Source organism: Lichenostomus cassidix, chromosome 28, assembly GCF_008360975.1.
Source record: "Lichenostomus cassidix isolate B80296 chromosome 28, HeHo_3.0, whole genome shotgun sequence".
NCBI classification, from domain to species: Eukaryota; Metazoa; Chordata; class Aves; order Passeriformes; family Meliphagidae; genus Lichenostomus; species Lichenostomus cassidix.
In genome coordinates this window covers 770,045-796,666 of record NC_139508.1, presented here as the reverse complement: position 1 = coordinate 796,666, position 26,622 = coordinate 770,045, and the positions used below count along the sequence as shown (strand labels likewise).

At 66.9% G+C, this 26,622-nt stretch overlaps 6 protein-coding genes across 20 annotated transcripts; 4 read left to right on the top strand and 2 right to left on the bottom strand.

Moving 5' to 3' along the window:
- Positions 1 to 366: 366 nt before the first annotated feature.
- YJU2 (YJU2 splicing factor homolog) lies at positions 367 to 6,253 on the top strand. The gene is made up of 8 exons (XM_085040354.1): positions 367 to 522; positions 1,004 to 1,104; positions 1,483 to 1,627; positions 2,401 to 2,535; positions 2,718 to 2,899; positions 3,331 to 3,451; positions 4,478 to 4,643; positions 5,563 to 6,253. The coding sequence occupies exons 1-8, from the start codon at positions 499 to 501 to the stop codon at positions 5,646 to 5,648; spliced, it is 960 nt and encodes a 319-aa protein (XP_084896480.1). The 5' UTR covers positions 367 to 498; the 3' UTR covers positions 5,649 to 6,253.
- Positions 6,254 to 7,149: 896 nt separating this feature from the next.
- Positions 7,150 to 10,098, top strand: SHD (Src homology 2 domain containing transforming protein D). Its single transcript, XM_085040551.1, has 6 exons — positions 7,150 to 7,455; positions 8,101 to 8,185; positions 8,259 to 8,471; positions 8,843 to 8,981; positions 9,499 to 9,618; positions 9,867 to 10,098. The coding sequence occupies exons 1-6, from the start codon at positions 7,255 to 7,257 to the stop codon at positions 10,051 to 10,053; spliced, it is 945 nt and encodes a 314-aa protein (XP_084896677.1). The 5' UTR covers positions 7,150 to 7,254; the 3' UTR covers positions 10,054 to 10,098.
- A 353-nt stretch (positions 10,099 to 10,451) lies between these two features.
- On the bottom strand, positions 10,452 to 13,926 carry TMIGD2 (transmembrane and immunoglobulin domain containing 2). 5 transcript variants are annotated; one of them, XM_085040555.1, is made up of 6 exons: positions 13,843 to 13,926; positions 12,251 to 12,428; positions 11,325 to 11,681; positions 11,053 to 11,073; positions 10,858 to 10,950; positions 10,452 to 10,709 (listed from the first exon to the last, which is right to left on the bottom strand). In XM_085040555.1, the coding sequence occupies exons 2-6, from the start codon at positions 12,306 to 12,308 to the stop codon at positions 10,537 to 10,539; spliced, it is 702 nt and encodes a 233-aa protein (XP_084896681.1). In that variant the 5' UTR covers positions 12,309 to 12,428; positions 13,843 to 13,926; the 3' UTR covers positions 10,452 to 10,536. The 5 variants fall into 5 exon arrangements, with proteins under 5 accessions (XP_084896681.1, XP_084896680.1, XP_084896682.1 ...); XM_085040554.1 differs by lacking the exon at positions 13,843 to 13,926 and having other exon boundaries at positions 12,251 to 13,108; XM_085040556.1 differs by lacking the exons at positions 12,251 to 12,428; positions 13,843 to 13,926 and having other exon boundaries at positions 11,325 to 11,469; positions 11,569 to 12,224.
- FSD1 (fibronectin type III and SPRY domain containing 1) lies at positions 13,226 to 18,766 on the top strand. Of its 5 annotated transcripts, none has more exons than XM_085040531.1 (13): positions 13,226 to 13,304; positions 13,999 to 14,106; positions 14,178 to 14,309; positions 14,458 to 14,559; positions 15,548 to 15,570; positions 15,801 to 15,922; positions 16,265 to 16,474; positions 16,595 to 16,693; positions 16,770 to 16,929; positions 17,005 to 17,084; positions 17,541 to 17,792; positions 18,338 to 18,426; positions 18,507 to 18,766. In XM_085040531.1, exons 1-13 carry the CDS (start codon positions 13,293 to 13,295, stop codon positions 18,609 to 18,611), a joined length of 1,494 nt encoding a protein of 497 aa, XP_084896657.1. In that variant the 5' UTR covers positions 13,226 to 13,292; the 3' UTR covers positions 18,612 to 18,766. The 5 variants fall into 5 exon arrangements, with proteins under 5 accessions (XP_084896657.1, XP_084896658.1, XP_084896660.1 ...); XM_085040532.1 differs by having other exon boundaries at positions 13,278 to 13,304; positions 14,011 to 14,106; XM_085040534.1 differs by lacking the exon at positions 13,226 to 13,304 and adding an exon at positions 13,501 to 13,550 and having other exon boundaries at positions 14,011 to 14,106.
- Positions 18,767 to 18,840: 74 nt separating this feature from the next.
- Positions 18,841 to 22,869, bottom strand: STAP2 (signal transducing adaptor family member 2). 3 transcript variants are annotated; one of them, XM_085040550.1, is made up of 10 exons: positions 22,440 to 22,657; positions 21,834 to 21,905; positions 21,348 to 21,443; positions 20,977 to 21,033; positions 20,609 to 20,850; positions 20,369 to 20,509; positions 20,080 to 20,149; positions 19,522 to 19,618; positions 19,331 to 19,453; positions 18,841 to 19,066 (listed from the first exon to the last, which is right to left on the bottom strand). In XM_085040550.1, the coding sequence occupies exons 1-10, from the start codon at positions 22,530 to 22,532 to the stop codon at positions 19,008 to 19,010; spliced, it is 1,050 nt and encodes a 349-aa protein (XP_084896676.1). In that variant the 5' UTR covers positions 22,533 to 22,657; the 3' UTR covers positions 18,841 to 19,007. The 3 variants fall into 3 exon arrangements, with proteins under 3 accessions (XP_084896676.1, XP_084896675.1, XP_084896674.1); XM_085040549.1 differs by having other exon boundaries at positions 18,841 to 19,453; positions 22,440 to 22,869; XM_085040548.1 differs by lacking the exon at positions 21,348 to 21,443 and having other exon boundaries at positions 18,841 to 19,453.
- Positions 22,870 to 26,570, top strand: MPND (MPN domain containing). Of its 5 annotated transcripts, none has more exons than XR_014846263.1 (13): positions 22,870 to 23,008; positions 23,884 to 24,110; positions 24,195 to 24,425; positions 24,501 to 24,663; positions 24,734 to 24,818; positions 24,891 to 24,987; positions 25,106 to 25,178; positions 25,262 to 25,338; positions 25,414 to 25,582; positions 25,661 to 25,731; positions 25,848 to 25,937; positions 26,070 to 26,215; positions 26,287 to 26,570. XR_014846263.1 is itself a non-coding variant. In XM_085040540.1 (13 exons), the coding sequence occupies exons 1-13, from the start codon at positions 23,002 to 23,004 to the stop codon at positions 26,371 to 26,373; spliced, it is 1,470 nt and encodes a 489-aa protein (XP_084896666.1). In that variant the 5' UTR covers positions 22,870 to 23,001; the 3' UTR covers positions 26,374 to 26,570. The 5 variants fall into 5 exon arrangements, 2 of the variants coding, with proteins under 2 accessions (XP_084896666.1, XP_084896665.1); XR_014846265.1 differs by having other exon boundaries at positions 25,848 to 25,948; positions 26,123 to 26,215; XR_014846264.1 differs by having other exon boundaries at positions 25,848 to 25,948.
- The last annotated feature ends 52 nt before the right edge of the window (positions 26,571 to 26,622 follow it).

The following is a 26,622-nucleotide window of genomic DNA, read 5'->3' as shown; positions in this document are numbered from 1 at the left end:
TGAGCAATGGTGTGAGGAGACCCATTGCTGAAAACTCAAAAGGACTCGGAGTCCTCAGTTTTAAGGAATAAAGGCATATTTTAAGTACAAAACAGACTGTTTGGGCACTGCTATCCACATATGTGTCATGGGAAATCAGCGGCGGCCCGGCCCACACCCCGCGTTGCTGTGAGGAGGCCGAGCTCCCTCAGGCTCAGCTCGCAGCCCCGGGGCTCGCCCTGCTCTGCCCAGCCGGACACGGAGCACAGCCCGCCTCGGCACCGAGAACGGGCGGAACCTCTGCCGAGGCCGCGGCTGCTCGGCGGACTCTGGCGGCGCTGTACCACAGGCGGGGCTCATCACGCTGACAGGCAGCTGCCTCAGCCAATGACAGGCGAGGAGCGGAGAGGGCGCGGCTCGCTGCGCCAATGAGCGGCGGGGGGGCGGGGCTACACCCGGAAGCGGTGAGCGGCGCGGCGGCGGCACCGGCAGCAGCGGGGATCGGGAGGAACCGCGGCGATGTCGGAACGGAAAGTGTTGAACGTGAGTTGGGGGTGAATCCCCGCCAGGAGGGGCTGGGGGAGCGTCCTGGAGCTCCGTGAGCCGGGCTGGGCCGGCAGAGGGGTTCCCGAGCCCCCAGGGCGCTGGGGGTCCCGGTTGGCTCGGCAGTCACTCAATCCCGGGATCACCGAGGGTGGAAAAGATCTCCCAGATCGAGTCCAGCCTGTGCCCGATCCCCTCCTGCTCCCAGCCCGGAGCGCTGAGTGCGGCGTTCAGGCGTTGCTGGGCGCCTCCAGGGATGGGGACTCCAACACTTCCCTTCCAAGGTTTAACAACCCTTTCCACGAAGGAATTTTCCCAATATCCAATTTAAACCTCCCCGGAGGCCGTTTTCTCTCATCGTGTTGCTGTTTGCTGAGGGCAGAGCCTGTCCCCCACCTGGCTGCACCCTCCTGTCGGGGAGCTGTGGGGAGTGAGAAGATTCCCGGGCTCTGCCATTCCCGTATCCACTCTCTCTCCACAGAAATATTACCCCCCGGACTTCGATCCGGCGAAGATCCCAAAGCTCAAGCTCCCGAAGGACCGGCAGTACGTGGTGAGGCTCATGGCCCCTTTCAACATGAGGTGAGAGCTGCTGTGGAGCCACAGAATCACTCATGGAATTGCTCTTGGCATCACAGGATCAGTCATGGAATGGGCAGAGTCAGGTCGGATCGACCTCAAAGCCCATCCAGTCCCACCCTGCTGTGGGCAGGGACACCTTCCACTGTCCCAGGCTGCTCCAAGCCCTGTCCTGCGTGGGCTGGAGCACCTGGAGGCACCTGGAGGAGGGAGGATTTGTCTGGGAGCTGCTGCCACTGGTGGCTCCAGGTGACACAGGGCAGGGAAGGGCTGAGGGAGAGAGAAAACAACCTGACACTGGCTGAGAGTCACCTGCACCCTTCATGATGTTCCCTGCCTGTTGTTTCGCCGTGCCCTGGATGTCTCTCCCTCCTCCCCCAGGTGCAAGACGTGTGGGGAGTACATCTACAAGGGCAAGAAGTTCAACGCCCGCAAGGAGACCGTGCAGAACGAGGTGTACCTGGGGCTGCCCATCTTCCGCTTCTACATCAAGTGCACGCGCTGCCTGGCTGAGATCACCTTCAAGGTGAGCCTGGCCTGGCCCTGCAGGGCTCTCCCTGCCTGGGGAGAGTGGGATGGATCCCAGGGGATGGCTGGAGCTGTGTTGGGTTGGGATGGATCCCAGGGGATGGCTGGAGCTGTGTTGGGTTGGGATGGATCCTAGGGAGTGGCTGGAGCTGTGTCAGGGTTGGGATGGATCCCAGGGAGTAGCTGGAGCTGGGTCAGGGGTCGGGATGGAGATCAGGGAGTGGCTGGAGCTGTGTTGGGTTGGGATGGATCCTAGGGAGTGGCTGGAGCTGGGTCAGGGTTGGGATGGAGATCAGGGAATGGCTGGAGCTTTGTTGGGTTGGGATGGATCCCAGGGAATGGCTGGAGCTGTGCTGGGTTGGGATGGAGATCAGGGAATGGCTGGAGCTGGGTCAGGGGTTTGGGATGGAGATAAGGGCAAGGTTCTTCCCCCAGAGGGTGGTGGGCACTGAGCAGGGAATGGGCACAGCCCTGAGGCTGCCAGAGCTCCAGGAGCCTTTGGACAATGTTCTCAGGGACATGGGATTGGTGGGATTGTCCTGTTCAAAGCAGGGTTGATGATCCTTCCTGCTCAGGTGTTCCATGATTCCCTGACACTCCTGACCCACGGGGTGTCCCAGCATTCAGTCTCAGTATGGATTTTTGCCTGTATCAGCCCTTCCCGTGGCAGTTTCCTTCAGGGAATCAGGGAATGTGTGGCTCTGGAGGTGGCCAGAGGCTGGCTGGGGCAGGATTCCCCCCCCATGGGTTTTGCTGCTGTTCCCTGCTCAGACAGATCCCGAGAACACGGATTACACCATGGAGCACGGCGCCACACGCAACTTCCAGGCAGAGAAGCTCTTGGAGGAGGAGGAGAAGAGGATGCAGAAGGAGAGGGAAGAGGAAGAGCTCAACAATCCCATGAAGGTACAAGGACTGGAGGAAAACCTCTCCCGCTCTGCCTGACTTTCCCCAGCCACAGCAGTGACTGGTCTTCCTGTCCTACCCAAAAATGAGGATGATTCTCTTGTGCTTCATCCAGCATGGAGAGGTGTTGGAGGCTCCTGTCAGGCTCTGATGCCTCAAATATCCCAAATTATGCCACCCAGGTCCTGGAGAACCGAACCAAGGACTCCAAGCTGGAGATGGAGGTCCTGGAGAACCTGCAGGAGCTGAAGGAGCTCAACCAGCGCCAGGCCAACGTGGATTTCGAGGCCATGCTGAAGCAGTACAAGGAGCTGGAGGAGGAGCAGAGGCGCAAGGAGCAGGAGGAGGATGAGCAGGAGATGAAGTGAGGGGGCTGGAAGTGCTGGGAGTGGGATGAGCCAGGCTGGGCTCTTCCCAAGGGGGCTGAGTTCCCAGGAGCTGGGGGGTGGGATGGGAGAAGATCCCAGTTTGTCGTGGGATCCCTGTGTTGTTCAGGGGAGTGGAGTGGAGTGGAGTGGAAGGTCCTTCCAACCCAAACCAGGCTGGGATTCTGTGGGATCTGGGCTGCTGGGGGGTCCAATCCCCCTGGGGAGTGTCCTCACATGGACACAGGATTTCTGCACTGGGCTGAGGCTGCACATCCCAGTGCTGTCACCCCTCGGGCTTGAACAAAATTCCTTAAAAACCTCACTGGGAAGGTGGATCCCCAGGCAGTGCTGCTGGCCCCCAGCTCCCCTGGAGCAGGCAGGGCATGGTGGTGGGATGGATCAGCTCCAAACTGCCCTCTCCCACCAGGGCCATGCTGGAACAGGCCCAGAGCCGCCGGCTGCTGGCGGATTCCGACTCGGATGAAGAGCCAGCAAAACCCCACAGGAATTCCACAGCCCAAGCCAAACCCACGGACATCCTGCAGGAGGTGAGGGAGGCACAGCCTGCCCAGCCTGAGTGCTCTGTCCTGGGGCTCTGTGTGCCCCTTGTGTCCCTGCTCGGGGTGACACCGAGCTCGTGTCACGCCTGAGCAGCTCCCAAAGGCCACATCGCTGTGCACTGGGCTGAGAGGAGCCTGGGATCACTGGTGACAAAGGCAGGGATGGAGCTGCCCACATCCCTTCCCTTCCAGCTCGGGAGGAACAGCTCTGCTGGGCCCTGCTGCTGCTCCAGGCAGGATTTCTGGGCCAGCCTCTCCCTGGGCCTGCTTTGGATTCATGCAGAACAAAAGAGCTGCCTTAGCCCGGCCTGGAGGGAGGGATTATCCCAGCAGACAGCCCTGCCCCGCTCCCCTGTCGATCCCTGGCCGTGGCAGGGCCCCGTGGATCAAAGCTGCCTGCCGGGGAGCTGGGCTGGGCTAATCCAGCCGTGTTCCCTGGCCCAGCACTAATCCCTGTGCCCCGAGCTTGGATTCTCTGGATTCATGGCTGGACCACCTGCAGGCACCCGGGGCTGCTGCAGCCTGGGGCACTTGGTGGCCTTGAAAGGAGCTGATAAACAGAGAGGGAGCGACTTTTAGCCAGGCAGGGAGTGAGAGGACACAGGGCAGTGGTCTGGAACTGAGACAGGGGAGGGTTGGGTTGGATGTTAAGGGGAAATTCTTCCCTGGGAAGGTGGGGAGACTCTGGAAAAGGTTGTCCAGAGTGGCTGGAAGTGTGCAAGGCCAGGTTGGGTGGGGTTTGGAGCAACCTGAGACAGTGAAAGGTGGGACTGGATGGGCTTTAAGGTGCTTCCAAGGCAAACCATCCTGGGATTCTTGTCTCTGCCCCCAAACGGGTCTCAGGCAGGATCTCCCAGAGCAGCTCTGCAGATCCACAGCCCTGTTTGTTTATCCAGCCTGTGCCACCACTGCAGGGGCAGAATTCCCCTCCCCTCGTGTCTCTGCTGGTTTATCCCCAATCCCCCCACATCCCCTGGGAGGCTGCAGCCCCCTGACCCCAGCTGTGCCCCACAGGACCCCCAGCCCCAGAGTAAGAAGCCGAGGATGGAGAGCTGGGAGCGCAGCGTGGGCAAGCTCAGCACCAAGGCCCAGCTGGCCGGGCTGGTGGCCCTGAGGAAGCAGAAGCCAAATCCTGCCCCAGATAACGGGATGGAAACACGAGGAACCACGGCCAGCAGTGGTATCTACCCTGGGCTGGGCTCTGGGAAGGTTCTGGAAGCTCCTGAGGGGGATTGAGCTCTGAGCTCAGAGCTGGGGTGGAGTCCTTGGTGGGTGAGAACAGGGAGTTCTCCCTGTTTCCAGGAGCTTCCCGGTGGATGTGAGGCTCCTGCCTGGCTCTTGGCTCTAAGCCACGGCCTTGGGGGCAGATTGGCCGAGCCAGGAGCTCCCAAACAGCAGATAGAGCCCTGGGAACGTCACAACAGCCAGATAGGGATGGAGCAGCGGGAGCATTGCTTTGGTTTGGGGCCTGGTGATAAATCCTGCCAAGCTGGGGAGCTTTGAGGAACACAAAGCTATCTGAAAGGCTTTCCAGCATCTCAGGGAGCTGCCCAGCAAGCCAGGGGATCCATGGATTTGGGGAATGAGACAGGGGATTGATTTGTTCTGGGCTGGTTGATCCTAAGCCTTTGGCTTAGCGAGTTCCCTGCCCCTGGGGATCCCTGGGAAGGACAGCTCTTGGAGGTGTCCCCTGTCCCCTGTCCCTGTGCTTTCCCAGCCTCCTCCTGGCTGCCAGAAGGTCTGTCCAGCCAGGTGGTGCTGGAGCAGCTCCTGTCCCAAGGATTTGGGGTCTCTGGTGTGGTGGGAGCCCAGAGCTGCCTCCTCTCTCCCTTCCCAGTGTCTGGAATCTCCCGGGGGGCTCTGGAGAGAGGAGGGAGATCCCAGACCACCTTGGTGCTTCCTGCAGGGTGGCAGAGGGAAGCTCCAGCCGAGGGGTGCAGGAATTCCATGCCCACCTGATTTGTCCCCACTGTCCCCATCAGGATGAGGCTCCACTCAGTGTGTCCCCAGCTGGGAGCAGCCAGCCAGGCTGGTGTTCCCACCCTGGGATTTCCCTGGGAAGGCTGAACCTGACCACATCATCTCTCTCCTTCTTCCAGGCTCACTTCCAGCAGCAGCAGCAGCCACGTCCTCTCTGGGGTTGTTGGGAGCCTACGAGGACAGCGAGGACAGTGCCAGCGACTGAGGAGCCACCAGGGCAGGGCCAGGGCTGTCCTGGCTCCCTGCTGCTCCCCGAGTCCCACATGGAGCTGGAAGTCCCAGGGGCTCCCAGCCAGCTGCTGTCCCACACCCTGCCCTGCAGGAAGGTGTTCTGCAGCAGGAATCCCAGCAGTGTGTCAGGCTGGCAGTGCCCAGCCCAGCACCCAGCCCTGCTCCAGGGTGTGTTTGGAGGTGCCAGGGCTGGGCAGGACTCTGGTGTGTCCATTCTGGGGGTGCCACTGCCCTCACCCCTCACTGATCGTGCCCAGGTGGGGTTTGGGGTGCCCTGAGCCTCCCCCAGCAGGGAGGGGACCTTGGAGCTGTCCTTCCCACCAGATCAGGGCAAGGTGGGCACTCAGCCCCATTCCTGCCCTTCACCACCAGCTTTTTCTGTCCCTGGGTGTCTCAGCTGTGCACAGACCCGGGGTGGGGGGGCTCAGCCAGCCCCTCACTGCAGGGACAGGGCTGTCCTGCCACCACCAGCCCCCCCAGATGTCCCCAGCAGCTCGGGGACAAACCCCTCCCTGCCGTTCCGAGCCTGCTGGGCTCCAGCAGCCACAACTGCGGAATAAATTGGATTTGTCAGAGCCACTTGCTTCGTCTTCTTCCAGAGAGTGATTTGTGTGTGGGCACTGCCAGTCCTGCCCCAGGGACCCCACCCTGCTGACAGGGACCCCCCAGCTGCCCACCCACCCCAAACGGGGCTCTCCTCACCCATGGCCCTGAGCTTCCCCCTCATCAAGGCACCACCTCTAATTGGGTGGCTCATTAACTCCCTCACAGAGAGAGCTGGAGCTAGGGGAGGCCTGGGGGGGCTGTGGGGCATCAGGGAGAGCTGGGCAGAAGGGCAGCCCCCCCTGTCCCAATTAGCATTCCCTACACATGCCCTAATTAGCCTCTTCAAATATTAATGCTGGGCGCTGGGCTCGGCCCTGGGCTGGGGGGGGGCACGAGGGGGGTCTCTGTGTGCTCCCACCCCCCAGCTGTCACCTCCTCCCGGCACCAGGTGGGACCCCGGGGAGGGACCTTTGTTCTGGGGACAGACAATGCCGGGGGGGTCAGGGCAGAGCTGGGGGCTCCCGACCTGCTGTCCCCAAACCCGGGGGGAGCCAGAGGGGGAGCAGAGCCCCCCGTGTCCCCAGGATGAGCCCCCCGGGGTTGGGTGACAGAGCTGGGGGGCTCCTTGTTCCCCCCAAACCCTGCACCCCTCCAGCCCCCAGCGGCAGCCCCGAGCAGCCCGTGGGGGGTTGGGGTCCCGGTGACCCCCCGTTCTCCCGCTGGCGCACGGGGAGGGGCCGCCCCGGTGTCACTCGGGGGTCCCGGTGCCCCCCGCCGCTCGGGGGGGATGAGCCGTCCCCTCGCGCGGGGTCCCGCCGTGTCGCCCTCGCTGTCCCCGCCGCTGTCCCCTCGGTGCTCTCGCCCCCCCGTGCCGGTGCCCCCGGCGAGGCGGGCGCGGGGGGGGATCGGGGGCTCCGGTCCGCGCCGCGCGCGGCGGCGACACAAAGCGGCTCCGGCGGCGGCGGCGGCGGAGGGGGGGTCCCGGTGGGTCCCGGAGCCGCTGGGTCCCGGCGGTCCCGGTGCCGCTCCCCGCCATGGCCAAGTGGCTCCGGGAGTACCTGGGCCGGGGGGCTCGGCGCTCCCCGCCGCGCCCCCCCCAGCCCGACTACAGCGGCCCCGGCAGCCCCCCCGCCGCCGCCCCCGGTGCCCTCCGCGGCCCCGCAGCCTCCCCGCGCCACCGCCTCGTGCGGGTGGGGGGCGCGGGGCCGGGGGGAGGCTCCCGCCGCCTGCAGCAGGTACGGGCGGGGGGCACGGCGGGCACCGGGGGGCACCGGGGGGGCACCGGGGAGGTACCGGCAGCACCGGGCAGGAGCCGCAGCCGAGCGCCAGGAGCGGCGAGGGCGGCGGAGAGTCCGGGGGGTGCAGTGGGGCAGCGGGTGGGGGGCTGGGGAAGGGAAACGGGGAGCACCGGTGGCACCGGGAGCACCGGGAGCACCGGGAACGGGAGCCGGAGGAGCGGGGGGGTCGGGAAGGTGTGAGTGGGGCGGCGGAGAGAGCGGGGATCGGGCGGCGGGGGGGTCTGGGGAGCGGAGGGGATGGGGGGAGATGGGGAACGGGGGTGGGGACGGAGAGCGGCCGGGAACAAGGACCGGGGGAGCGGGGACGGGGAACCGGGAGAGCCGAGCGGGCAGGGGGGCAGTGGGACACCCAGGGAGGAACGGGGGGCACTGAGAGAGGGAACTGGGGGCGACTGGGGATGGTGGAGTCACTGGGAGAGGGGGAAGGGGAGAGGGGTTGGGGGACAAAGGGACCAGGCGGGCGGGAGCGGGGCCGGGGCTGGGGACACCCCCGCGGCGATTTGGGGAGCCCGAAGGGTCCCGGTAGGGCACCAGGGACCGGGGGGGACAGTGGGGGTCACACCCCCGCCGGACACCCCGCAGGGCCCAGGTGAGAGCGAATACTCGGAGCCCTTCGAGGGCGAGCGGGACGCGGTGACCGAGGGCGGCTGCGACGAGGAGGCCACAGGTGGGTGACACCCCGGTCACCCCGACACCCCCGCGGGGTCCCGAGCGCCTCCCACCGCCCGTGCCGTCCGCAGGGTGCCCGCGGCAGGGCGAGGGTCGGCGGGTGCGGCCGCGCCGGGGTCCCCAGCTCTACGACACGCCCTCCGAGGAGTGGGACACGGCGGGGGATGGCCCTGGGGTGCCCCCGGCCCGCGACAGTCGCCTCCCCCGCGACGACGAGCGCCCGGCAGATGAGTACGATCAGCCGTGGGAGTGGAAGAAGGATCACATCTCCCGGGCGTTTGCAGGTGACAGCGTGCCCTGGTGTCACCTCGGGGCCCGCAGCTCCCGCGGGTGTCACTCCTGGCTCGGAGCATCCCCCGGTGTGCATGGGGACAGCCCCAGGGTCACCCAACCCTGCATCCCACAGATGCAATGGCCATCAGTTATGCAGCTCAGCATCCCCCTGCACCCGTGGGTGCCACCCTGGGGTCCCCCCATGCCATGTCCCCCCGTGCCCATGGCTCTCTGGGACCCCAACATCCCTTGGCCCCCACGGTAGCCACCCCACAGCACGGCAGCAGGGCAGAGCCACCCCCGGGCCATTCCTCCGTGGGGTGGCACTGAGAGGAGCCGCCAGCAGCAGGCAGGGTGGGTGACACCCGCTTTGTCCCCGCAGTGCAGTTTGAGAGCCCCGAGCGCTCCCCCAGCCTGTCCCGGCAGCTGCCGCGCTCCCCGCGCCCCCCCGGTGGCCCCAGGCCGGGTTGTCCCCCCAGCCCCAGGCACGTGGACACCTCGCTGCCCCTGGAGAAGCAGGCGTGAGTCTGAGGATGTCCCATGGGGTGGCATCAGCGTCCTGGGCACACAGCCTGGCGTGGGGACAAACCTCTGCGGGAGGTCCTTGTGGGGTCCGGGGTGTCCCACGGTGCGGTTGGACCCTTGACAGGGATGTGTCCCCATGGGGTGTGCAGGGTCTGACGTCAGGGGTGAATCCCCACGGGGTTGGGTGTCCCACGGCAGGTCCTCATGGTATGGGGAGTCCCTTCGGTGGGGTTGGGTGCCCCACAGGATGTTCGGGTGGCACTGGTGTGGTTGGGTGCCCTATGAGATGTTGGGTGTCCCCTGCCGTGGTTGGGTGTCCCCTGGCGTGGCTGGGTGTCCCTGGCGTGGTTGGCCCCTCTGGCTCAGTCGGGTGCCAGTGCCAGGATTGTCCCCACTCTGTGGAAGGTGCCCCAAGGCACGAGATGTCCCCGTGGGGTGTGGTTGGGTCCCCAAGCCGCAGAGGGTGCCCCGCGCAGGTGACCCGGGGGTGGCCGTGTGACCCTGCCCACCCAGGTGGTACCACGGCGCCATCGGGCGGGCTGGGGCAGAGACCCTGCTGGCGCTGTGCCGCGAGGGGAGCTTCCTGGTGCGCGACTGCGAGACCAGCCCGGATGACTACTCCCTGTCCCTCCGGTGAGCGTGAGGACACCTCAGCCCCGGGGGCATCCCTGTCCCCATCCCGGTCCCCATCCCGGTCCCCATCCCGGTCCCCATCCCGGTCCCCATCCCTGTGCTCCAATCTCCATCCCAGTCCTCATCCCTATTCCCATTGCCATCCCCATTCCTTGCTCCAGATGGTGTCCCCAACCCCTGCCGACATCCCTGTCCCTGTCCCCATCCCCATCCCCCCTCCCGTGCCTCATTTCCCGTTCGTCCCTCAGGAGCAGTCACGGTTTCGTGCACGTGAAGCTGACGCGGACCCGGGAGCAGCACTTCACCCTGGGCCGGGCCGGCGCTGCCTTCCCCTCGGTTCCGGCGGCCGTGGGACACTACACGGCCCGGGCGCTGCCCGTGCGCGGTGCTCGTCACCTGTCCCTGCTCTACCCGGTGGCAGTGCAGCCCCTGTGAGCCCCCCGGCCCCCTCCCCATTAAAGCCGCCGGGTCACATCGGGATGGTGACGTTCTGGTGACTCCGAGGGGGATTTGGGGATGATGTTTGGCGGGGCGGGTTTGGGGAGATTTTGGGCAGAGGTGGGGATGTGGCCCGCGGGCCTTGGGGACAGGGATGGGGAACTGAAATAGGGACAGGAATGGGGACAGGAAAAGGTGTCTTTGGTGCTCTTCCCACCCCTCCGGCGCAGCCTTTGTGTGCCACCCTGGAACGAGGCCAGGGGACAACGGAGCAGCTTCCCTTCCCCAGAACGGGGGGTGCCAAGGGCCGCTGCCCCCCGGCACAGTGACCACGAGCTGCCCACGCGGGGTGGCACAGGATGGCGCGGTGGGGACACAGAGGACGCCGAGCCTGCTGACAGGATGCTGCCCGACACCTTTGTCGGGGGATTTCCTGTTGAAGGGCAGGGCTGGGGAGGGTGTGAGGCACACCGGGGCACCTCAGAACCCCATAAAGGGGGGCAGGGGGGGTTCCTTTGCCCCCTGCTGCCTCTTCTCCGCTGGGACAACAACTCCGTATGGGTTGTTCCTCCGCTTGGGGGGCGGCGGCTGCTTTTTGGGGTTCTGAGCCCGGCGGGGCACGTTCTGGTAGATGGCTGTGTCTGGGGGGACAGCTGCTGTTGGGGTCACTTCTGTCCCCCAGGACACTCGGGGGACTCACGGGGTGCCTGGAATAAGGTTTGGGTACAGGGGGACATGGGGCAGGAGGGCACAGAGGGGGGTGAGGGGCGTTTGGGGACAGGTGTTTGGGGACAGGGCTACCTGAGCGCCGGCGACAGCAGCAGCGGATGAGCAGGACCATCCCCACGATAAGGACGGTGCCCCCAAAGCCCCCCACGAGCCCCCAGTGCAGCACTGCAAGAACAGCCAGCCGGGGTCACCCCCCAGCACTGGGGACACCCCGACATGGGGGTGCCAGAGTGGAGGGGACAGCAGGGACAGCGGGGACACAATTACCTGTCTGGTGTACTCCAACAGCTGCGGCCACGAGGGGAAAACAGTCAGAGATGATCAGAGATGTCCCTGTCCCTGTCCCTGTCCCTGTCCCTGTCCCTGTCCCTGTCCCTGTCCCTGTCCCTGTCCCTCCCCACTGTGGCCACCCCAAATCCCCCAGGAATCTCCTCCAAGGGATCCCATCCACCCTGTTGGTGACCCCCTCGGTGACCCCACAACCCCCTCGGCGATGTCACCCCCCACCCCCCGAGCCCGCCCCGAGGCGCTGTCGGTACCGGAGGTGACGCTCAGCTCGGTGCCGTTGCCCCTGGCAGTGCCGTAGCGGGGAATCTCCAGGGTCACCTGGCACAGGTAGCGCCCTTTGTCCTCCCGCTGCGCCTGCAGGACCCTGAGGGTGGCCCGGGGGGGCTGCCAGGCCAGCTGGACCCGGGGGACCTGGGGGGCACAGGGCGCTGGCGGCCGGGGGATGGCAAAGTCCAGGCGGGTGTCGCAGAGCAGCCCTTGTCCCCCGTCCCTCACCCACTCCATCCGCAGCAGGACTCTGCTCTCGGCCAGCTCCACCTGGCACCCCAGGCTCGCCGTGTCACCTGCTGTCACCTGCACGGCTGGCTCCTGGATCAGCCGCAGGGCACCTGTTGGGGGGACAGCACTGGGGTCGGGGGGTGGCACCCCAAAGCCCAGCTGTCCCCGGGCCACCCATGCGGGGTATGGGGACACTCCAGGTTTGCTGCCCACACGTCCTCTGTCACCACTGCCTCCAACCACACACCCCATCCTGTCCCCACTGCTGTCATCTTCCTGTCTCCCACCGCTGTCATCTTCCTGTCCCCTCACTCCCTGTCACTTTCCTGTCCCCACTCACGCAGTCTGCCCCCTGTTCTGTCCCCTCCCCATGTCCCCCAATCCATCCCTGCCTGCTCCATGCTGTCCCCCTGCCGCAGCCATGTCACCCACCTCTGTCCCCATGTCTGTCCCTCCCTCTGTGTCCCCAGCCCCGCTCTGGGCTCCCCCTCAGGACAGATGTCCCCAGCAGCCCCCTGACCCCAGCTGTCACACAGGGGCCAGCCTGAGCCCCGTGTACCCCCAGTGTCCCCCAGCTGGCCTGTCCCCAACCCCACAGCACAGCCATGGGTCCCAGGAGCTGTCCCCTCTGTCCCCTCTGTCCCCTCTGTCCCCCCAGCCAGCCTTGTCCCCCACTCACCTCCAAGGAGGGGGATGAAGACCCCAAGCCCCCAAATCCCCCCTCCGAGGGGCTGCATCCCTGAGGGGCTCACAGTCCCCACGCTGTCCCTGTCCTCAGAGCACTGCTGTCTCTGAAGCCTCCTGGCCCTTTGTCACCAGGCCAGCTCACTGTGACACTGTGGCTTCCGGAACCTGAGCTGTGACACAGGGTGGGGTGAAGGGACAGGGAGGGGAAAGAGAGTGGGGACAGAGATGGGGACGTGGGTGGGGAGATGGGGAGGGGGATTTGGACATGGGGATGGGGACAGACACAGGGATGGGGACAGGGAGGAGGATGAGATGGACAGAGGGACAGGAACAAGGATGGGAATGGGGACAGCGATGGGATTGGGGACAGAGATCTGGACAGGGATGGGCAGTAATGGAGATAGGGACAGGGATGGGGATGGGAATGGGGATGTGGACAGGGACAGGGATTTGAACATGGATTTGAACATGGATTTGAACATGGATTTGAACATGGATTTGAACAAGGATTTGAACATGGATTTGAACAGGCCAGGGGTGTGGGACACCATCTGGAGCGAGTGCAGGTGACAACACCTCGTCTGGTGTCACACCTTGATCCTGGATCCACTCCAGCCTGGGGGAAGATCCCCCTGGGGACATCCTCTGAGCCCCTGGAGCTCGGGGGTCCCTCCTGTCCCCTGAGCAGGCTGGGGGGCTCAGCGTGGCCATGCGGAGGTCCCGGGCCGGAGACACCCCGCAGTGTGACAGTGTCGCCGCCCCACAGCCGCGGTGTGACAGTGCCACCCCTCCCCATCTCCAGCCCCACCCCACCCCGGGGGTCGCAGCCCCCTCCCCGGACTACAACTCCCGGCATGCCGCGGGGCGACCCCGCCCTCGGCCACGCCCCAGATGAGGTCACGCCCAGTGTCGCTGTCCCCAATTGGGCGTGTCCGGGGGCGGGGCCAGCCGCGGGGCGTGTCCGGGGCGGGGCGGGGGCGCCGCTCCCCCTTTGTTGGTGTCGGCGGGGCCGAGCGGCGGCGGGCCGGCCCGGAATGGGCGACCAGGTAGGGCCCGGAGCCGCTGGGAGCGGCGGGAGGAGGAACGGGAGGGATGGAGGGAGAGGGGATGGAGCGATGGGGGCGGGGGGGATGGAGGATGGAGTGAGGAGGGTGGAGGGAGGGAGGGAGGGAGAGGGAGGGAGAGGGGATGGACGGGTGCGGGGAGGGAGGGAGGGAGGGAGGAGGGAGGGATGAAGAAGGAGGGATGAAGGAAAAAGGGCCGGAGGGATGGAGGAAGGAGTGATGGAGGAAGTGGGGATGGATGGGAGAGGGACAGAAGCAGGAGTGATGGAGGAAGTGGGGATAGAGGGATGGGAAGGAGGGAGGAAGGAAGGAAGGAAGGAAGGATGGAGGAAGAAGGGATGGAGGAAGCAGGAACAGAGGGATGGAGAAGGAGGGATGAGGGGCACAGATGTGGAGGATGAAGGGATGCAGGGATTAAGGACGGCACGGGAGGGAAGGAAGGGCGCGGGGGGGATGCAGGGGCACCGGAGGGATGCAGGGGCACCGGAGGGATGCAGGGGCTCGGGACTGGCACACTCACCCTCACACTTGCCAAGTCATCGGCTCCCGCCATGCCGGGCAGCCCAGCTGGGTCCCCGCGGCGCCTGGCACGGCCTGGCCTGGCACGGCTGGGCCCGGGGGGGCTCAGGGGCCCGGGGGGGCTCAGGGGGCTGAGGAGCCGCGGGCACTGACGCAGGGCGCCGGGCAGGAGTCTCTGCGCAAGATCATCACCACCCTTGCCGTGAAGAATGAGGAGATCCAGAACTTCATCTACTCCCTCAAGCAGATGATCCAGAACGTGGAGGTATCGTCCCCCCCGCCCTCCCCGGGGTGTCTGGCGGGCTGTGCCCCGCTGAGGCCCCTCGTTGTGCCCAGGCCAACTCGGCGCGGGCGCAGGAGGACCTGGAGGCCGAGTTCCAGTCGCTCTACTCGCTGCTGGACGAGCTCAAGGAGGACATGGTGATGAAGATCAAGCAGGAGCGCGCCAGCCGCACCTACGAGCTGCAGGTGAGGGTCCAGCCCTGAGCCCCTGGCCTGGGCACTGCCCAGAGCTGCCCAGCACTGCCCAGAGCTGCCCAGCACTGCCCAGCACTGCCCAGTACTGCCCTGCCCTGCCCAGCCCTGCCCAGCACTGCCCTCTGCCCTCCCTCGCCAGGCCCAGCTTGTGGCGTGCTCCAAGGCCCTGGAGAGCTCGGAGGAGCTGCTGGAGGCTGCCAACCAGGCCCTGGGCACAGCCAACCACCACGACTTCTCCCAGGTGGGTCCCTGTGGCACCGGGGGTGGCCCTGCCTGGCTGTCCCCACGCCGGGGGTGTCCTGACCCCCCTTGCCACTCCGGGCCAGGCACTCCTTTTTCTCTCTGTGCTGGGCTGGCTGTGCCTGCTGTGGGGCTGGGTGGGAGCACAGGCAGACCCCCTGGGTGCCCCCAGTGCCCCTTTGCTCCTGGGAATGATGCGGGGATGCTCTGGAATGCTGTGGGATACAGGGATGCAGGGATGCAGGGATGCTCTGGGATGCTCTGGGATGCTCTGGGATGCAGGGATGCTCTGGGATGCTCTGGGATGCTCTGGGATGCAGGGATGCTCTGGGATACTCTGGGATGCAGGTATGCTGTGGGATGGAGGGATGCTGTGGGATGCTCTGGGATGCTGTGGGATGCTGTGGGATGCAGGGATGCTGTGGGATGCAGGGATGCAGGGATGCTGTGGGATGCTGTGGGATGCTGTGGGATGCAGGGATGGTCTGGGTTACAGGGATGCTCTGAAATGCTCTGGGATGCTGTGGGATGCAGGGATGCAGGGATGCTGTGGGATGCTGTGGGATGCAGGGATGCAGGGATGCTCTGGGATACAGGGATGCAGGGATGCAGGGATGCTGTGGGATGCTCTGGGATGCAGGGATGCTGTGGGTTTCAGGGATGCAGTGGGATGCTCTGGGATGCTGTGGGATGCAGGGATGCTGGGGGATGCTGTGGGATGGAGGGATGCTGTGGGATGCAGGGATGCTCTGGGATACTCTGGGATGCAGGTATGCTGTGGGATGGAGGGATGCTGTGGGATGCTCTGGGATGCTGTGGGATGCTGTGGGATGCTGTGGGATGCTGTGGGATGCAGGGATGCTGTCCCACTGGGTACCACAGCTGGTACAGCTCCCACTCCAGCACGGGGGTCCTGCATGTGCCCCCTGTGCCCAGCTCTGCTGCCTCACTGCTGCTTCTCTCCTCCTCTTTCCCTCTGCGCTCACAAGGCTGCCAAACAGATCAAGGATAGGTACGGCTTGCCCTGAGCCCCCTGAGCCCCCCGAGCCCCCCACCCCACTAACCCCCATCCTCCTCTTCCTCTCCCTCCTCCTCCTCCTGCTCCTCCTCCCAGCCAGGGCCCCACAGGGTGTGTTCCCGAGGGTGCTGGGGTGGCTGTGCCCACCCTCCCCAGGGTCACACAGGGCAGGGCGGGTGCCTGGCCCCGCTGAGCCCTGTCCCCTGTCCCCTGTGCTGGCACAGTGTGACGATGGCTCCCGCCTTCCGCCTGTCGCTCAAGGCCAAGGTGAGCGACAACATGAGCCACCTGATGGTGGATTTCGCCCAGGAGCGGCGCCTGCTGCAGGCCCTCACCTTCCTGCCAGGTACTGCCAGAGCAGGGGGACACGGGGGACACGGGGGACAGGGCAGGGCAGGGCCAGCCTGGCACCAGCATGGCGGTGCCATGGGAAGGAGCTGCAGCAGTGCCATGCCTGGGGTGTCTTTCCAGAGGGGCAGGGAGGTGCCAGGATGAGGGGTTTGGATGCTGTGCCCAGGGGGCAGTGGGGTGGGTGCTCTGGGTGACACATGTGGGGTCCCCAGGGGTCCCGTGGGTGCCATGCCCGAGGTCCATGGGGTCTGTGGGAGCCCTGGGGGTGCCCGGGAGTGCTGGGGACCCCCTGTGTGGCAGGGAGGGGGGACACTGGCACGGCTGCTCCTGCGGGCAGTGCCCAGCGCCCCCGAGATCGACCTGGCCGAGTCGCTGGTGGCCGATAACTGTGTGACCCTGGCCTGGAGGATGCCCGACGAGGACAGCAAGATCGACCACTACGTGCTGGAGTACCGCAGGACCAACTTCGAGGGGCCACCCCGTGCCAAGGAGGACCAGCCCTGGATGGTCATCGAGGGCATCAAGGGCACCGAGTACACCCTCACCGGTGAGGGCACGGCGGCAAAGCCAGCCCCGGGTGGGCACTGGGACTGTCCCAGGCTCTGCAGGGGACAGGGGGGTGGCAGTGCCCTCCCGGTGCCCCACGGTGACCCCGCTGTGCCCGCAGGGCTGAAGTTTGACATGAAGTACATGAATTTCCGGGTGCGGGCGTGCAACAAGGCGGTGGCGGGCGAGTTCTCCGAGCCGGTCACTCTGGAGACCAGAGGTGGGTGCTGGGGGTGCCAGGTGGCCGTGGCCAGGCCTGGGGGGGGGACAGAGGTGCTGACAGGGGCTGTCCCCAGCGTTCATGTTCCGGCTGGACGCCAGCACGTGCCACCAGAACCTGCGGGTGGACGAGCTGAGCGTGGAGTGGGACGCCACGGGAGGGAAGGTGCAGGACGTCAAGGCGCGCGAGAAGGACGGCAAGGGCAGGACGGCTTCCCCTGCCAACTCCCCGGCCAGGTAATGCCACCCCTGACCCCCCGGGGCGACCCCTGGCCCTGGCTGTGCCAACCCTGCCGCTGTCCCTGTGTGCAGGGTGGTGCAGTCGCCCAAGAGGATGTCCCTGGGCCGTGGGGGTCGAGATCGATTCACCGCCGAGTCCTACACGGTGCTGGGTGAGAGGGGACAGGGATGGGGTGAGGAGGGGACAGGGATGGGGTGAGAGGGGACAGGGATGGGGTGAGGAGGGGACAGGGATGGGGTGAGGGGGGGGTGGGGTGGAGGGGACAGGGATGGGGTGAGAGGGGACAGGGATGGGGTGAGAGGGGACAGGGATGGGGTGAGGAGGGGACAGGGATGGGGTGAGAGGGGACAGGGATGGGGTGAGAGGGGACAGGGATGGGGTGAGAGGGGACAGGGATGGGGTGAGGAGAGGACAGGGAGGGGACAGGGAGTGATGCAGGTGGGCAGGGGACACCTGAGGGGGGACTTGGCGGGGTGGGGATGGGACAGTGCCCAACACCTTGGGGATGCTGGGGGACACTGGGGCACCCAGGGGTGTGGTGAGGAGGACACAGAGGGCACAGGGGGTGAAGTGGGGACAGCACAGGACACGCGGCCGTCCCTGGCAGGGGACACTCTGATCGACGGCGACGAGCACTACTGGGAGGTGCGGTACGATCGCGACAGCAAGGCGTTCGGCGTGGGCGTGGCTTACCGCAGCCTGGGCAAGTTCGATCAGCTGGGCAAAACCTCGGCGTCGTGGTGTTTGCACCTCAACAACTGGCTGCAGGTCAGCTTCAGCGCCAAGCACAACAACAAGGCCAAGGCGCTCGACGTGCCTGTGCCTGACTGCATCGGCGTGCACTGCAACTTCCATGAAGGTGAGCTGGGCTGGGCTGGGCTGGGCTGGGCTGGGCTGGCACGGGCACTGGCACCTCCATGGGCATTGTGACCTCCATGGGCATTGGCACTGCTGTGGGTATTGTCACCTCCATGGGCATTGTCACCTCCATGGGCATTGTCATCTCCATGGGCATTGGCACCTCTATGGGCACCTCTGTGGGCATTGTCCAGTATGGACACCAGCATGTCCGCCATCGGCATTGTGTGGGCATTGTCACCTCCATGGGCATTGTCACCATGGTGGGCATTGTCACCTCCATGGACGTTGTCAGTGCCATGGGCATTGTCACCTCCCTGGTTACCAGTGTGGGCATTGTCACCTCCATGGGCATTGTCCACTATGGACACCAGCATGTCCACCATGGGCATCACCACCACCACCACCATGGCATCCCCACGGCCATTGTCACCACCACGGGCACTGCACTGGGGCTCTGCCCACCCTGTGCCCACCTGTGCCCACCCTGTGCCCACCTGTACCCACCTGTGCCCATCTGTGCCCACCTGTGCCCTCTTTCCCCAGGTTTCCTGTCCTTCTACAACGCCCGCACCAAGCAGCTGCTGCACACCTTCAAGGCCAAGTTCTCCCAGCCGGTGCTGCCAGCCTTCATGGTAAGGGGTGGCATGGCTGGGGGGCTCAAGGGGGCTGCCAGCAGGTGTGTCCAACCCCCCTGACCCCGCCGTGTCCCCAGGTGTGGTGTGGCAGCTTCCAGGTGACGTCAGGGCTGCAGGTGCCCAGCGCCGTGCGCTGCCTCCAGAAGCGCAACAGCACCGCCAGCAGCTCCAGCCTGCCCTGAGCTCGGCTCTGCACTGAATGTACCCCAGTCCCTGTCACCCCAGCGCTGTCCCCAGGGCTCTGCCACCCCCGGGGCTGCCCACGGCCCCCCACTCCGTGCCCCCCAGCACCGAGAGCTGCTTCTGGCCTGGAGAATAAATTGGGATGTAGGTGTGACGTGGCTGTGGATGGGGACGGGGGGGGTTGGGGACACTGTGACACCCCTGTGGCGGCAGCAGGGAGGGGCTGGGTGGCATGAGGTCATTTATTGATGTCCCCCAAATGTGAGGGGGTTCATCCCTCCTCAGTGTCACCCCGGGTCAGGGGACACTGGGTGCAGCTTTGCTCTGAGGATGGGGTGGCCTTGCTGTCCCCTGGCACAAAGTGGGGACAGCAGGGCCACCTCAGAGTGTCCCCATCAGTCCTTGGGGTGAGCCTGGCATGGCTTCGGCTTCCTGGGCATCTTCTGTGGCTTCTCTGTGCCACGGGGGGGACAGGGGGTGTGACAGCCTGGCAGAGTCCCCTCCCTCTGCCCCCCCACTGTCCCCAGGACCCTCCCTGTCCTCCCCATTGTCTCTCGAGCTGGTGACAGCACCCAGTGTCCCCATACTGGCACCCCCTGTGTCCCCCACATGGTGCCCTGGGGGTGACAACAGGCCCAGGGGGGCTCAGTGTCACTCCCGGGGGTCAGTGTGGGGTGTCCCCTCCCTGCCCGGTTCCCCCAGTCCCCAGCAGCCTCACCAGGGTCGTTCATGTAGATCTCCTCGGGAACGGCCACCAACCTGGGGTGACCCCTGTCCCTCCTCAGGGCTGGCCGGCGCACGAGGACAGCCGTGGGGGTGTCACCCTGCACCTGCAGGAACTCTGGAGCAGAGCAGGGGGGTCACAGACACCCCCAGACCCCGCTGAGCCCCCCAGACCCCAATACCCACCCAGCTGGGAGCTGTACTCGGGGTACAGGGGCTGCAGGCTCCCCTTGCTCTCCTCCACGAAGAACTGCACCACCTCGGCCAGCGAGGAGCAGTGATGCTGGGGGGACACACGTGGGGACACTCAGGGACACACATGGGGTCACTCAGGGACACACGTGGGGACACACAGGGACACACGTGGGGACACTCAGGGACACACATGGGGACACTCAGGGACACACGTGGGGTCACTCAGCACTCCCCACCCTCCCCCGTGCCCCCCATTCCCTGCCCGCCGCCCCACGCCCTGGGTGAGGGTCACACCCCCTTGATTGCCCCCCTTTGGGGTGCCCCAGTCTCTTGGGGGTCCCAGTTCCCAGGGATCCCAAACCTGGGGGTCCCTGTCCCTCGAGCCTCAGCCCTGTGGGGACCTCAACCCCTTGGTGCCACCCTCGGCTGTTCCAGTTCCCTGGGGGTGTCAGAGCCCACCCGGGGCCAATCCCTTGGGTGACCCCAAAGGTGCTCAGCTTGGGGCTCCGTGTCCCCAGGGCCAGCCCGGCTGTGTCCCGTGTCACTCACCGGGGGCTCCACGTCGATGACATAGCCCTGAGCCTCTCTCTTCACCCTGTAGTGCCTCAGCAGTGCTGTCCTGAGGGGGGACTGTGTCAGGGGCTGGGGACACCAACCGTGCGGGGACATCACCCGGGGACACCCCTTGTAGGGCACGGGACACCTCTCCATGGGGACTCTCCGGTTGGGGACACCCGCTGAACATTGACCCCCTCGAGGGGTCATCCTGGGACCCCCAGCCCCATGGGGACTCTCCGGTTGGTGTCACCCTCCCGCCCCGCTGTCCCCCGGCACTGACCCGTTGAGCTCCTGGCGCGTGGTGACAGAGACCCCCTGGCCGTGTCCCCCCGGCCGCAGCACCAGGCTCCCCCTGCCCGCGCTCTGCTCCAGCAGCCGCTCGGCCTCGGCGCGCGTCACCTCGAAAAAGCAGCTGGGGACCCTGGGGACACCCCAGTGTCACCGCCGGCCACGCTGGGCCACCCCCGGTTGTGCCATGCTGGCCCCAGTGAGGATGGGGACACCCCAGACCCCGACTCACGGCTCAGAGGGTGTAGGGGACACAGGGGTGTCCGGGGGCGCGGGGCTGGCGGGGGACACGGGGCTGGTGGGCGACACGGGAGTGGCAGGGGACGTTGGAGTGGCAGGGGACGTTGGAGTGGCAGGGGACGTTGGAGTGGCAGGGGACACCGGGCTGTCCCTGCGCTTCCGCTCCTCCCGCAGAGCCTCCAGCAGCAGGAAGACGTGTCCGGGCAGCAGCTCGAGGTCCGGGGGGATCTTCATCTGCGGGGTGACACGGGGAGGTGGCACGGGGAGGTGACACGGGGAGGTGACACGGGGAGGTGGCACGGGGAGGTGGCACGGAGGGTCTCCGCCATGCCGGGACCCCGCGCAGCGCCCCGCGCCCACCTTGGCCATGGTCAGGATGAACCCGCGCCACATCTCCTGCGTCTCCCAGCTCTCCATCTGCCAGGGGACAAAGGGACATGAGCGTGGCCTGTCCCCTGTCCCTTGTGCCCCCCCAGATCTCCACAGACCTCCTTCCCTCTGCATCCCCTGTACCCCCAAATCTTTCCCTGTCTGCCCTCCAGTCCCAAAATCCTGTCCCCTCTGTACCCCTAAATCCTTCCCTTATGCCCCCTCACAGCCCCTGTCCCCAACCCAGCCCCCTGTCCCCTCTGTACCCCCAGATCACACCCCTCCAGGTACCCCCATTGTCCCCGGGCACCCCCAATGCCCCCCAATGCCCCCCAATGCCCCCCACTGCGGGTGCCACTCACCTTCATGGTCACCTCTTGTCCCGTCAGCCTGAGGACGAGACCCTCACCCTCGGCCTGCACGGCCACCAGCTCGCCCAGGTCCAGCACCTCCAGGGGCTGGGGACACCAAGGGTGGCACCCCCGGCCAGGGGACACGAGCACGTCAGGGTGCTGCAGGGTGACACCCCAGCCAGGGTCCCACCCCTCTCCCGGCCTGGGGACCCCCAGAGTCACCCGAAGGTCCCAACCTCAGTCCTAGGGGGACTTTGCCCAGGGTTTTGTGGGGAGGGGGCTCGGGGGTCCCACCCTTGGGGAGCCCAGCCTGAGGGGGTCCTGAGCCGGGGGCGTCTCTGGGGACCAGAGGGGACAGGGAATCCCAGCCCAGCAGGTCCCAGAGGTCCCGGCCTGAGGGTGTCCCCAGCCTCGGGGGTCCCACGGGGGTCCCGGCCGGGACAGCCCAGCCGGGGGTCTCAGTCCCGGGGGTCCTGCCCGGTTGATCCCCCGTACCTCGTAGTCCCGGGGCTCCTTGTAGAAGGCGAGTGTGAGTCCCTGCAGCCCAGCCCAGAGCCTCCGGTAGCCCTGCGGGGAGGGATGGGCTCGGCACCGGCACCGGGAAACGGGAACCGGGAACCGGGAAATGGCACCGGGAACCGGGAAACGGCACCGGGAACAGGGAAACGGCACCGGGAACCGGGAAACGGCACCGGGAACCGGGAAACGGCACCGGGAACCGGGAAACGGCACCGGGAACAGGGAAACGGCACCGGGAACCGGGAACCGGGCACCGGCACCGGGAACAGGGAAATGCCAGCGGCACCAGAAACTTGGAAGTTGGAATCGGGCATCGACACCGGGAGCTGGGAACCGGCCCGAGTTCCGCGGGGAAAGCAGCCGCTGGTCCCGGGCGGCGGAGGGGACACGGGGAGCTGGTCCCGCGAATCCCGGGGTTCGCTCCCGGGGCTCGGTCCCGAGAATCCCAGGTGCTGGTGCTGGGGCGTGCCGGTGATCAGTCCCAGAGGTGCCGGTGTCGGTCCCGGGAGTACCGGTGTCGGTCCCGGGGATACCGGTGTCGGTCCCGGCGGTGCCGGTGTCGGTCCCGGCGGTGCCGCCCACCTGATCCCGCGGTCCCCGCTTGTCCACGAAGCCCTCGTAGCAGTGCCGGGCCCGGGGCCGGATTCCCCGGGGCAGCGGCACCGGCCGCTCCATCTCCGCCCGCCGCGCAGGAGTGGCAGCAGTTCCCGGCACCGGCCCCGCCCGGCCCGGGGCGAAGGGCGGCGGGCGGGAGTCCCGGCGGGGTTGGGGGGTTCCCGGTGCGGGGCTGAGTCCCCGTGTGCACCCCCTTCCCCACGGGGCAGGTGCGGGGCTCCCCCCAGCAGGTTCCCGTCCCCCTCCCGGTGCCGGTGTCCCCCGTTCCCGGTGCCGGGGCGAAGGGCGGCGGGCGGGGGTCCCGGCGGGGTCGGGGGACAGCTTGTCCCGGTGCGGGTGAGTCCCGAGTGCCACTTCCCCCCCGCCCGGCGCGGCAGGTGCGGGGCTGTCCTCCCTCCCCCCGGTGCCGGTGTCCCCTCACCCCCCCGGGCGGGGCGGGGCAACCGGGGCCGCCCCATCACGTGTCGCCGCCGCCGCCGCCGCGCGCACCGGGGGGAGGCGGGAGCGGCGGGAGCGGCGGGAGCGGAGCATGGCAGGTACCGGGGGGCGGGGGCGCGCCGGGCACCGGGAACCGGGAACTGGGAACTGGGAACTGGGAGCTGGGAACTGGGAATCGGGAATTCGGAACTGGGAATCGGGAATCGGGAACTGGGAATCGGGAATTCGGAACTGGGAATCGGGCACGCATCGGGCACCGGGCACGCACCGGGATGGCGCGCTCCGGGCACGCACCGAGCACCGAACGCGCACCGGGCACACGCACAGCGGGCTCTCAGCGCGCACCCGGTACTGGGCGCGCAGCCGGGACTCGGACACGAGCTCACGGACACGCGCGCGGCCGGGGACACGCACCGGACACACACACCCCCTCCGGGCACCCGCGTGCACCTGCCCGAGCCCGCAGCCGCGGGAGCTCGGTGGGGACATCCTGGGACATCCCGGGACACCCCTGGGGCGGGGCGGGGCGGGGCCACCCCTGCCCCCGGGACCTGTCGTGTGTCACCCCCTGTCCCCCCGCAGCCCTCTGGGCTCACAGCGGGCTCTGCTGGGCCGGGGGAAGCTCAGCCTCAGCCATGTCCCCGTGTCCCCCAATCCTGTTCCCGTGTGCTCGTGTCCCCCAACAGTGTCCCTGCTGTGTTCCCACGTCCCCGTGTCCCTCAGCTCGCTCCTATATCCCCCAGCCGTGTCCCCGTGTCCGCAGTCCTTTCTTGTCACCCTCCTGTCCCTGTGTCCATCCCTCCATGTCCCTTGTGTCCCCTCCGTGCTCCCACGTCAACCAGGAAGAAGTCCCCATGTCCCCGTGCGTCCCTGTCGCGGTGTCCCCATCCTCAGGCACAACCCGTGTCGGGGACCCAAGGGTGCTCTGGGGGGACACCCAGGGCTGCTGCCACACGGTGTCCCCTCCGCGCAGCGCTGGCCGCCGCCTCCCCCGGCGGGGACGAATGTCTGGAGGAGGACGAGGATGAGCTGGAGCCGGGGCTGGACGAGGCGGAGGCCGAGCCGGAGGTCGGGAGCGGAGCGAAGGCGGCGGGAGGAGCTCGGGGGGCAGTTCTGACCCGCAGGGGGATCACCCTGAGGGTGCTGCTCCGAGATGGGCTCCTGGAGCCGGGCAGGGGCGTCCTGTCCATCTACTACCTGGTGAGCCTGGGGACAGGGGAGAGGGCATGGGACACGGGAGAGGGGATGGGGACAGGGGGCTGTGACTCCTGCCGTTGTCCCCAGGGCAAGAAGTTCGTGGGGGACCTGGGCTCGGACGGGACGATCGCGTGGCAGGAGACAGGGCAGGTGTTCAACTCGCCGAGCGCTTGGGCGACGCACTGCAAGCGCCTGGTGAACCCCGCCAAGAAGTCGGGCTGCGGCTGGGCCTCGGTGCGCTACAAGGGCCAGAAGCTGGACCAGTACAAGGCCGCGTGGCTGAGGAAGCACCAGCCCAACGTGCCACCCCCCGAGGAGGTGGGAGCGGCGTCACCTCCCCCTGGCACCCCCGGGCTGGGGGGCGAGGTGGGTGCCACCCCCGTGTGCCCGCAGAGCTTGGCCAGCGAGGGCGAGGAGGAGGAGCTGCCCGAGGATGAGGAGGAGGAGGCGGCGAGGGAGGGGAGGGTGGCGGTGCCGGAGCCGGCGGCTCCCAAAAAACCGGAGGAGAGGAGCAAGAAGCAGCAGGGCAAGAGCCCGGTGGAGCCGGCGGGGACGGGTAAGGTGACAGGGGGGTGGCGGGGGTCCCGGGCAGCGCGGCCGCGGTGACAGGAGCTTGTCCTTGGCAGATGTTGGCGCCGCAGGGAAAAGGCTGGAGATCAAACCTCGGGTCCCTGTGCGCTACTGCACCCTGGGCACCCGCGACTCAGCCAGGTAGGGGACACGGGGACACCGGGCTGCGGCGGGGTGGGGACAGCGGTGGCAGCGGGGCTGTGGCTGTTCCAGGAACCCCCAGACCCTGGTGGAGGTGACGTCCTTTGCTGCCATCAACAAATTCCAGCCTTTCAACGTGGCCATCTCCAGCAACGTCCTCCTGCTCCTGGTGCGTCCCCTCCCCGGCCTGGGCCATCGCTGGTGGCACTGGAGACACCTGCTCTGGTGGGGTGTCCCTCGTGTCATCGTTTTGGAGCTAAGCTGTGGATTTTCACCTTTTCCTTTAGGATTTCCACAGCCACCTGACACGGAGTGAAGTGGTGGGGTACCTGGGGGGGCGCTGGGACACCAACACTCAGTGTAGGTGGGGTTTGGGGGGGCTGGGGGTGGCTCTGGGGGGCGCTGGGGGTGTCACCGTGTCACCCAGCCCTGTGTCCCCGCAGTGCTCACGGTGCTCCGAGCCTTTCCGTGCCGCACCCGCCTGGGCGATGCCGAAGCCGCGGGCGCCGTGGAGGAGGAGGTGAGGAGGTGACCCAGCCTCGGCAGCGGGCGGGGGGCTCTGGGGGGCTTCACCCCCCGCTCTGTGCCCCCCCAGATCTGCCAGAGCCTGTTCCTGCGGGGGCTGTCGCTGGTGGGTTGGTACCACAGCCACCCCTTCGGCCCCGCGCTGCCCTCCCTGCACGACATCGACGCGCAGATGGACTATCAGCTCAAGCTGCAGGGCAGCGGCAATGGCTTCCAGCCCTGCCTGGGGCTCATCTGCGGTACGTGCCCGGGCCGGGGGGGCCCGGGGGGCTGCGGCTGCTGTCACCCCCCTGTGCCAGCGTCCTCTGTCCCCGCAGGGCCCTTCTACCCCGGCAACCCCGGCGTGGAGTCCAAAATCGCTCCCTTCTGGGTGATGCCACCGCCAGAGGTAAGCGGGGAGAATTTGGGGTGGGTTCCCCCCATCAGCACCCTCGGGTGTCCCCAGGGTGGGTGTCGGGTGACAGAGCTGCGGAGTGACCTCTCCCTGGCTCTGCCACCCTCCAGCAACGGCCCAACGACTACGGCATCCCCATGGATGTGGAGGTCACCTACATCCAGGATGGATTCCTCACCAACGATGTTGTGCAGGAGATGGTCAGTGTGGGGTGAGGCCCTAAAACCCCCCGAGTCCATTTGGGGCAAGCTGAGCCCCCACCACTCATCCCCATCCTGCCCTTAGCCCTGGTGATGGTGACAGTCCCTTCTCCACCCCCTGGGACCACCAAGGTCACGGTGCTGCAGGTTTGGGGTCCCAGGTTTGGGGTCTCTGTCCCTCCCAGACGCTGCTGGTGGAGTTCTATAAAGGTGCCCCCGACCTGGTGAAGTTCCAGGAGCTGTGGAGTCAGGATCAGACCTACCTGGACAAGCTGAAGGTGGGAAGGGCTGGCTGGGGAGGAGGCACCAGCTCCCCGTGCTGGAATTAACTGGGGTCTCCCCTCCCCAGGGCTCCCTGGCCTCTCGCACCCCCAAGGACCAGAGCTTCACGCACGTCCTGGAGCAGATCTTCAGCCTGCTCAAGCTCAGCGGGTGAGGGCGAGGAGCCCCTCGGTGGGACCAGGCGCCTCCCGCAGCCCGGGCGGGGCTCACAGCCCCGGGGCTCAGCGAGCCGGCCCGGCGCAGCTCCGCAGCTCCGAGAGCCCCGCCGTGCCCCGAGGGCGGCCGCGGTGGTGGGGAGTCTCTGGGTCAGTGCTTTGTGGAAGTGGTAGTTTGATTAAAGAGCAGTTCCTGGGAGGTGGCTGCGGTGTGGCTGTGCGGGATGGGGACACGCTGGCTTGGGGAC

What these genes read in the sequence shown, in the direction of transcription:
- FSD1 (XM_085040530.1), top strand. Translation starts at nt 13,795, where the DNA reads ATGCAGGGGCACCGGAGGGATGCAGGGGCTCGGGACTGGCACACTCAC. An exon ending in GCCAAACAGATCAAGGATAG is followed by an intron (nt 15,571 to 15,800) that starts GTACGGCTTGCC and finishes GTGCTGGCACAG; the next exon opens with TGTGACGATGGCTCCCGCCT. An exon ending in CGAGTCCTACACGGTGCTGG is followed by an intron (nt 17,085 to 17,540) that starts GTGAGAGGGGAC and finishes CGTCCCTGGCAG; the next exon opens with GGGACACTCTGATCGACGGC.
- SHD (XM_085040551.1), top strand. Translation starts at nt 7,255, where the DNA reads ATGGCCAAGTGGCTCCGGGAGTACCTGGGCCGGGGGGCTCGGCGCTCC. An exon ending in CTGCGACGAGGAGGCCACAG is followed by an intron (nt 8,186 to 8,258) that starts GTGGGTGACACC and finishes TGCCGTCCGCAG; the next exon opens with GGTGCCCGCGGCAGGGCGAG. An exon ending in CATCTCCCGGGCGTTTGCAG is followed by an intron (nt 8,472 to 8,842) that starts GTGACAGCGTGC and finishes TTGTCCCCGCAG; the next exon opens with TGCAGTTTGAGAGCCCCGAG.
- TMIGD2 (XM_085040552.1), bottom strand. Translation starts at nt 11,823, where the DNA reads ATGGGGTGTGTGGTTGGAGGCAGTGGTGACAGAGGACGTGTGGGCAGC. An exon ending in CGAGCTGAGCGTCACCTCCG is followed by an intron (nt 11,074 to 11,324) that starts GTACCGACAGCG and finishes TCGTGGCCGCAG; the next exon opens with CTGTTGGAGTACACCAGACA. An exon ending in CTGCTGTCGCCGGCGCTCAG is followed by an intron (nt 10,710 to 10,857) that starts GTAGCCCTGTCC and finishes CCCCAACAGCAG; the next exon opens with CTGTCCCCCCAGACACAGCC.
- MPND (XM_085040539.1), top strand. An exon ending in TCCTGTCCATCTACTACCTG is followed by an intron (nt 24,111 to 24,194) that starts GTGAGCCTGGGG and finishes CGTTGTCCCCAG; the next exon opens with GGCAAGAAGTTCGTGGGGGA. An exon ending in GGGTGATGCCACCGCCAGAG is followed by an intron (nt 25,732 to 25,847) that starts GTAAGCGGGGAG and finishes GCCACCCTCCAG; the next exon opens with CAACGGCCCAACGACTACGG.
- STAP2 (XM_085040549.1), bottom strand. Translation starts at nt 22,532, where the DNA reads ATGGAGCGGCCGGTGCCGCTGCCCCGGGGAATCCGGCCCCGGGCCCGG. An exon ending in TCATCCTGACCATGGCCAAG is followed by an intron (nt 20,851 to 20,976) that starts GTGGGCGCGGGG and finishes GTCACCCCGCAG; the next exon opens with ATGAAGATCCCCCCGGACCT. An exon ending in TCCCCTACACCCTCTGAGCC is followed by an intron (nt 20,510 to 20,608) that starts GTGAGTCGGGGT and finishes GGGTGTCCCCAG; the next exon opens with GGTCCCCAGCTGCTTTTTCG.
- YJU2 (XM_085040354.1), top strand. Translation starts at nt 499, where the DNA reads ATGTCGGAACGGAAAGTGTTGAAC. An exon ending in TGGCTGAGATCACCTTCAAG is followed by an intron (nt 1,628 to 2,400) that starts GTGAGCCTGGCC and finishes TTCCCTGCTCAG; the next exon opens with ACAGATCCCGAGAACACGGA. An exon ending in AGGAACCACGGCCAGCAGTG is followed by an intron (nt 4,644 to 5,562) that starts GTATCTACCCTG and finishes TCCTTCTTCCAG; the next exon opens with GCTCACTTCCAGCAGCAGCA.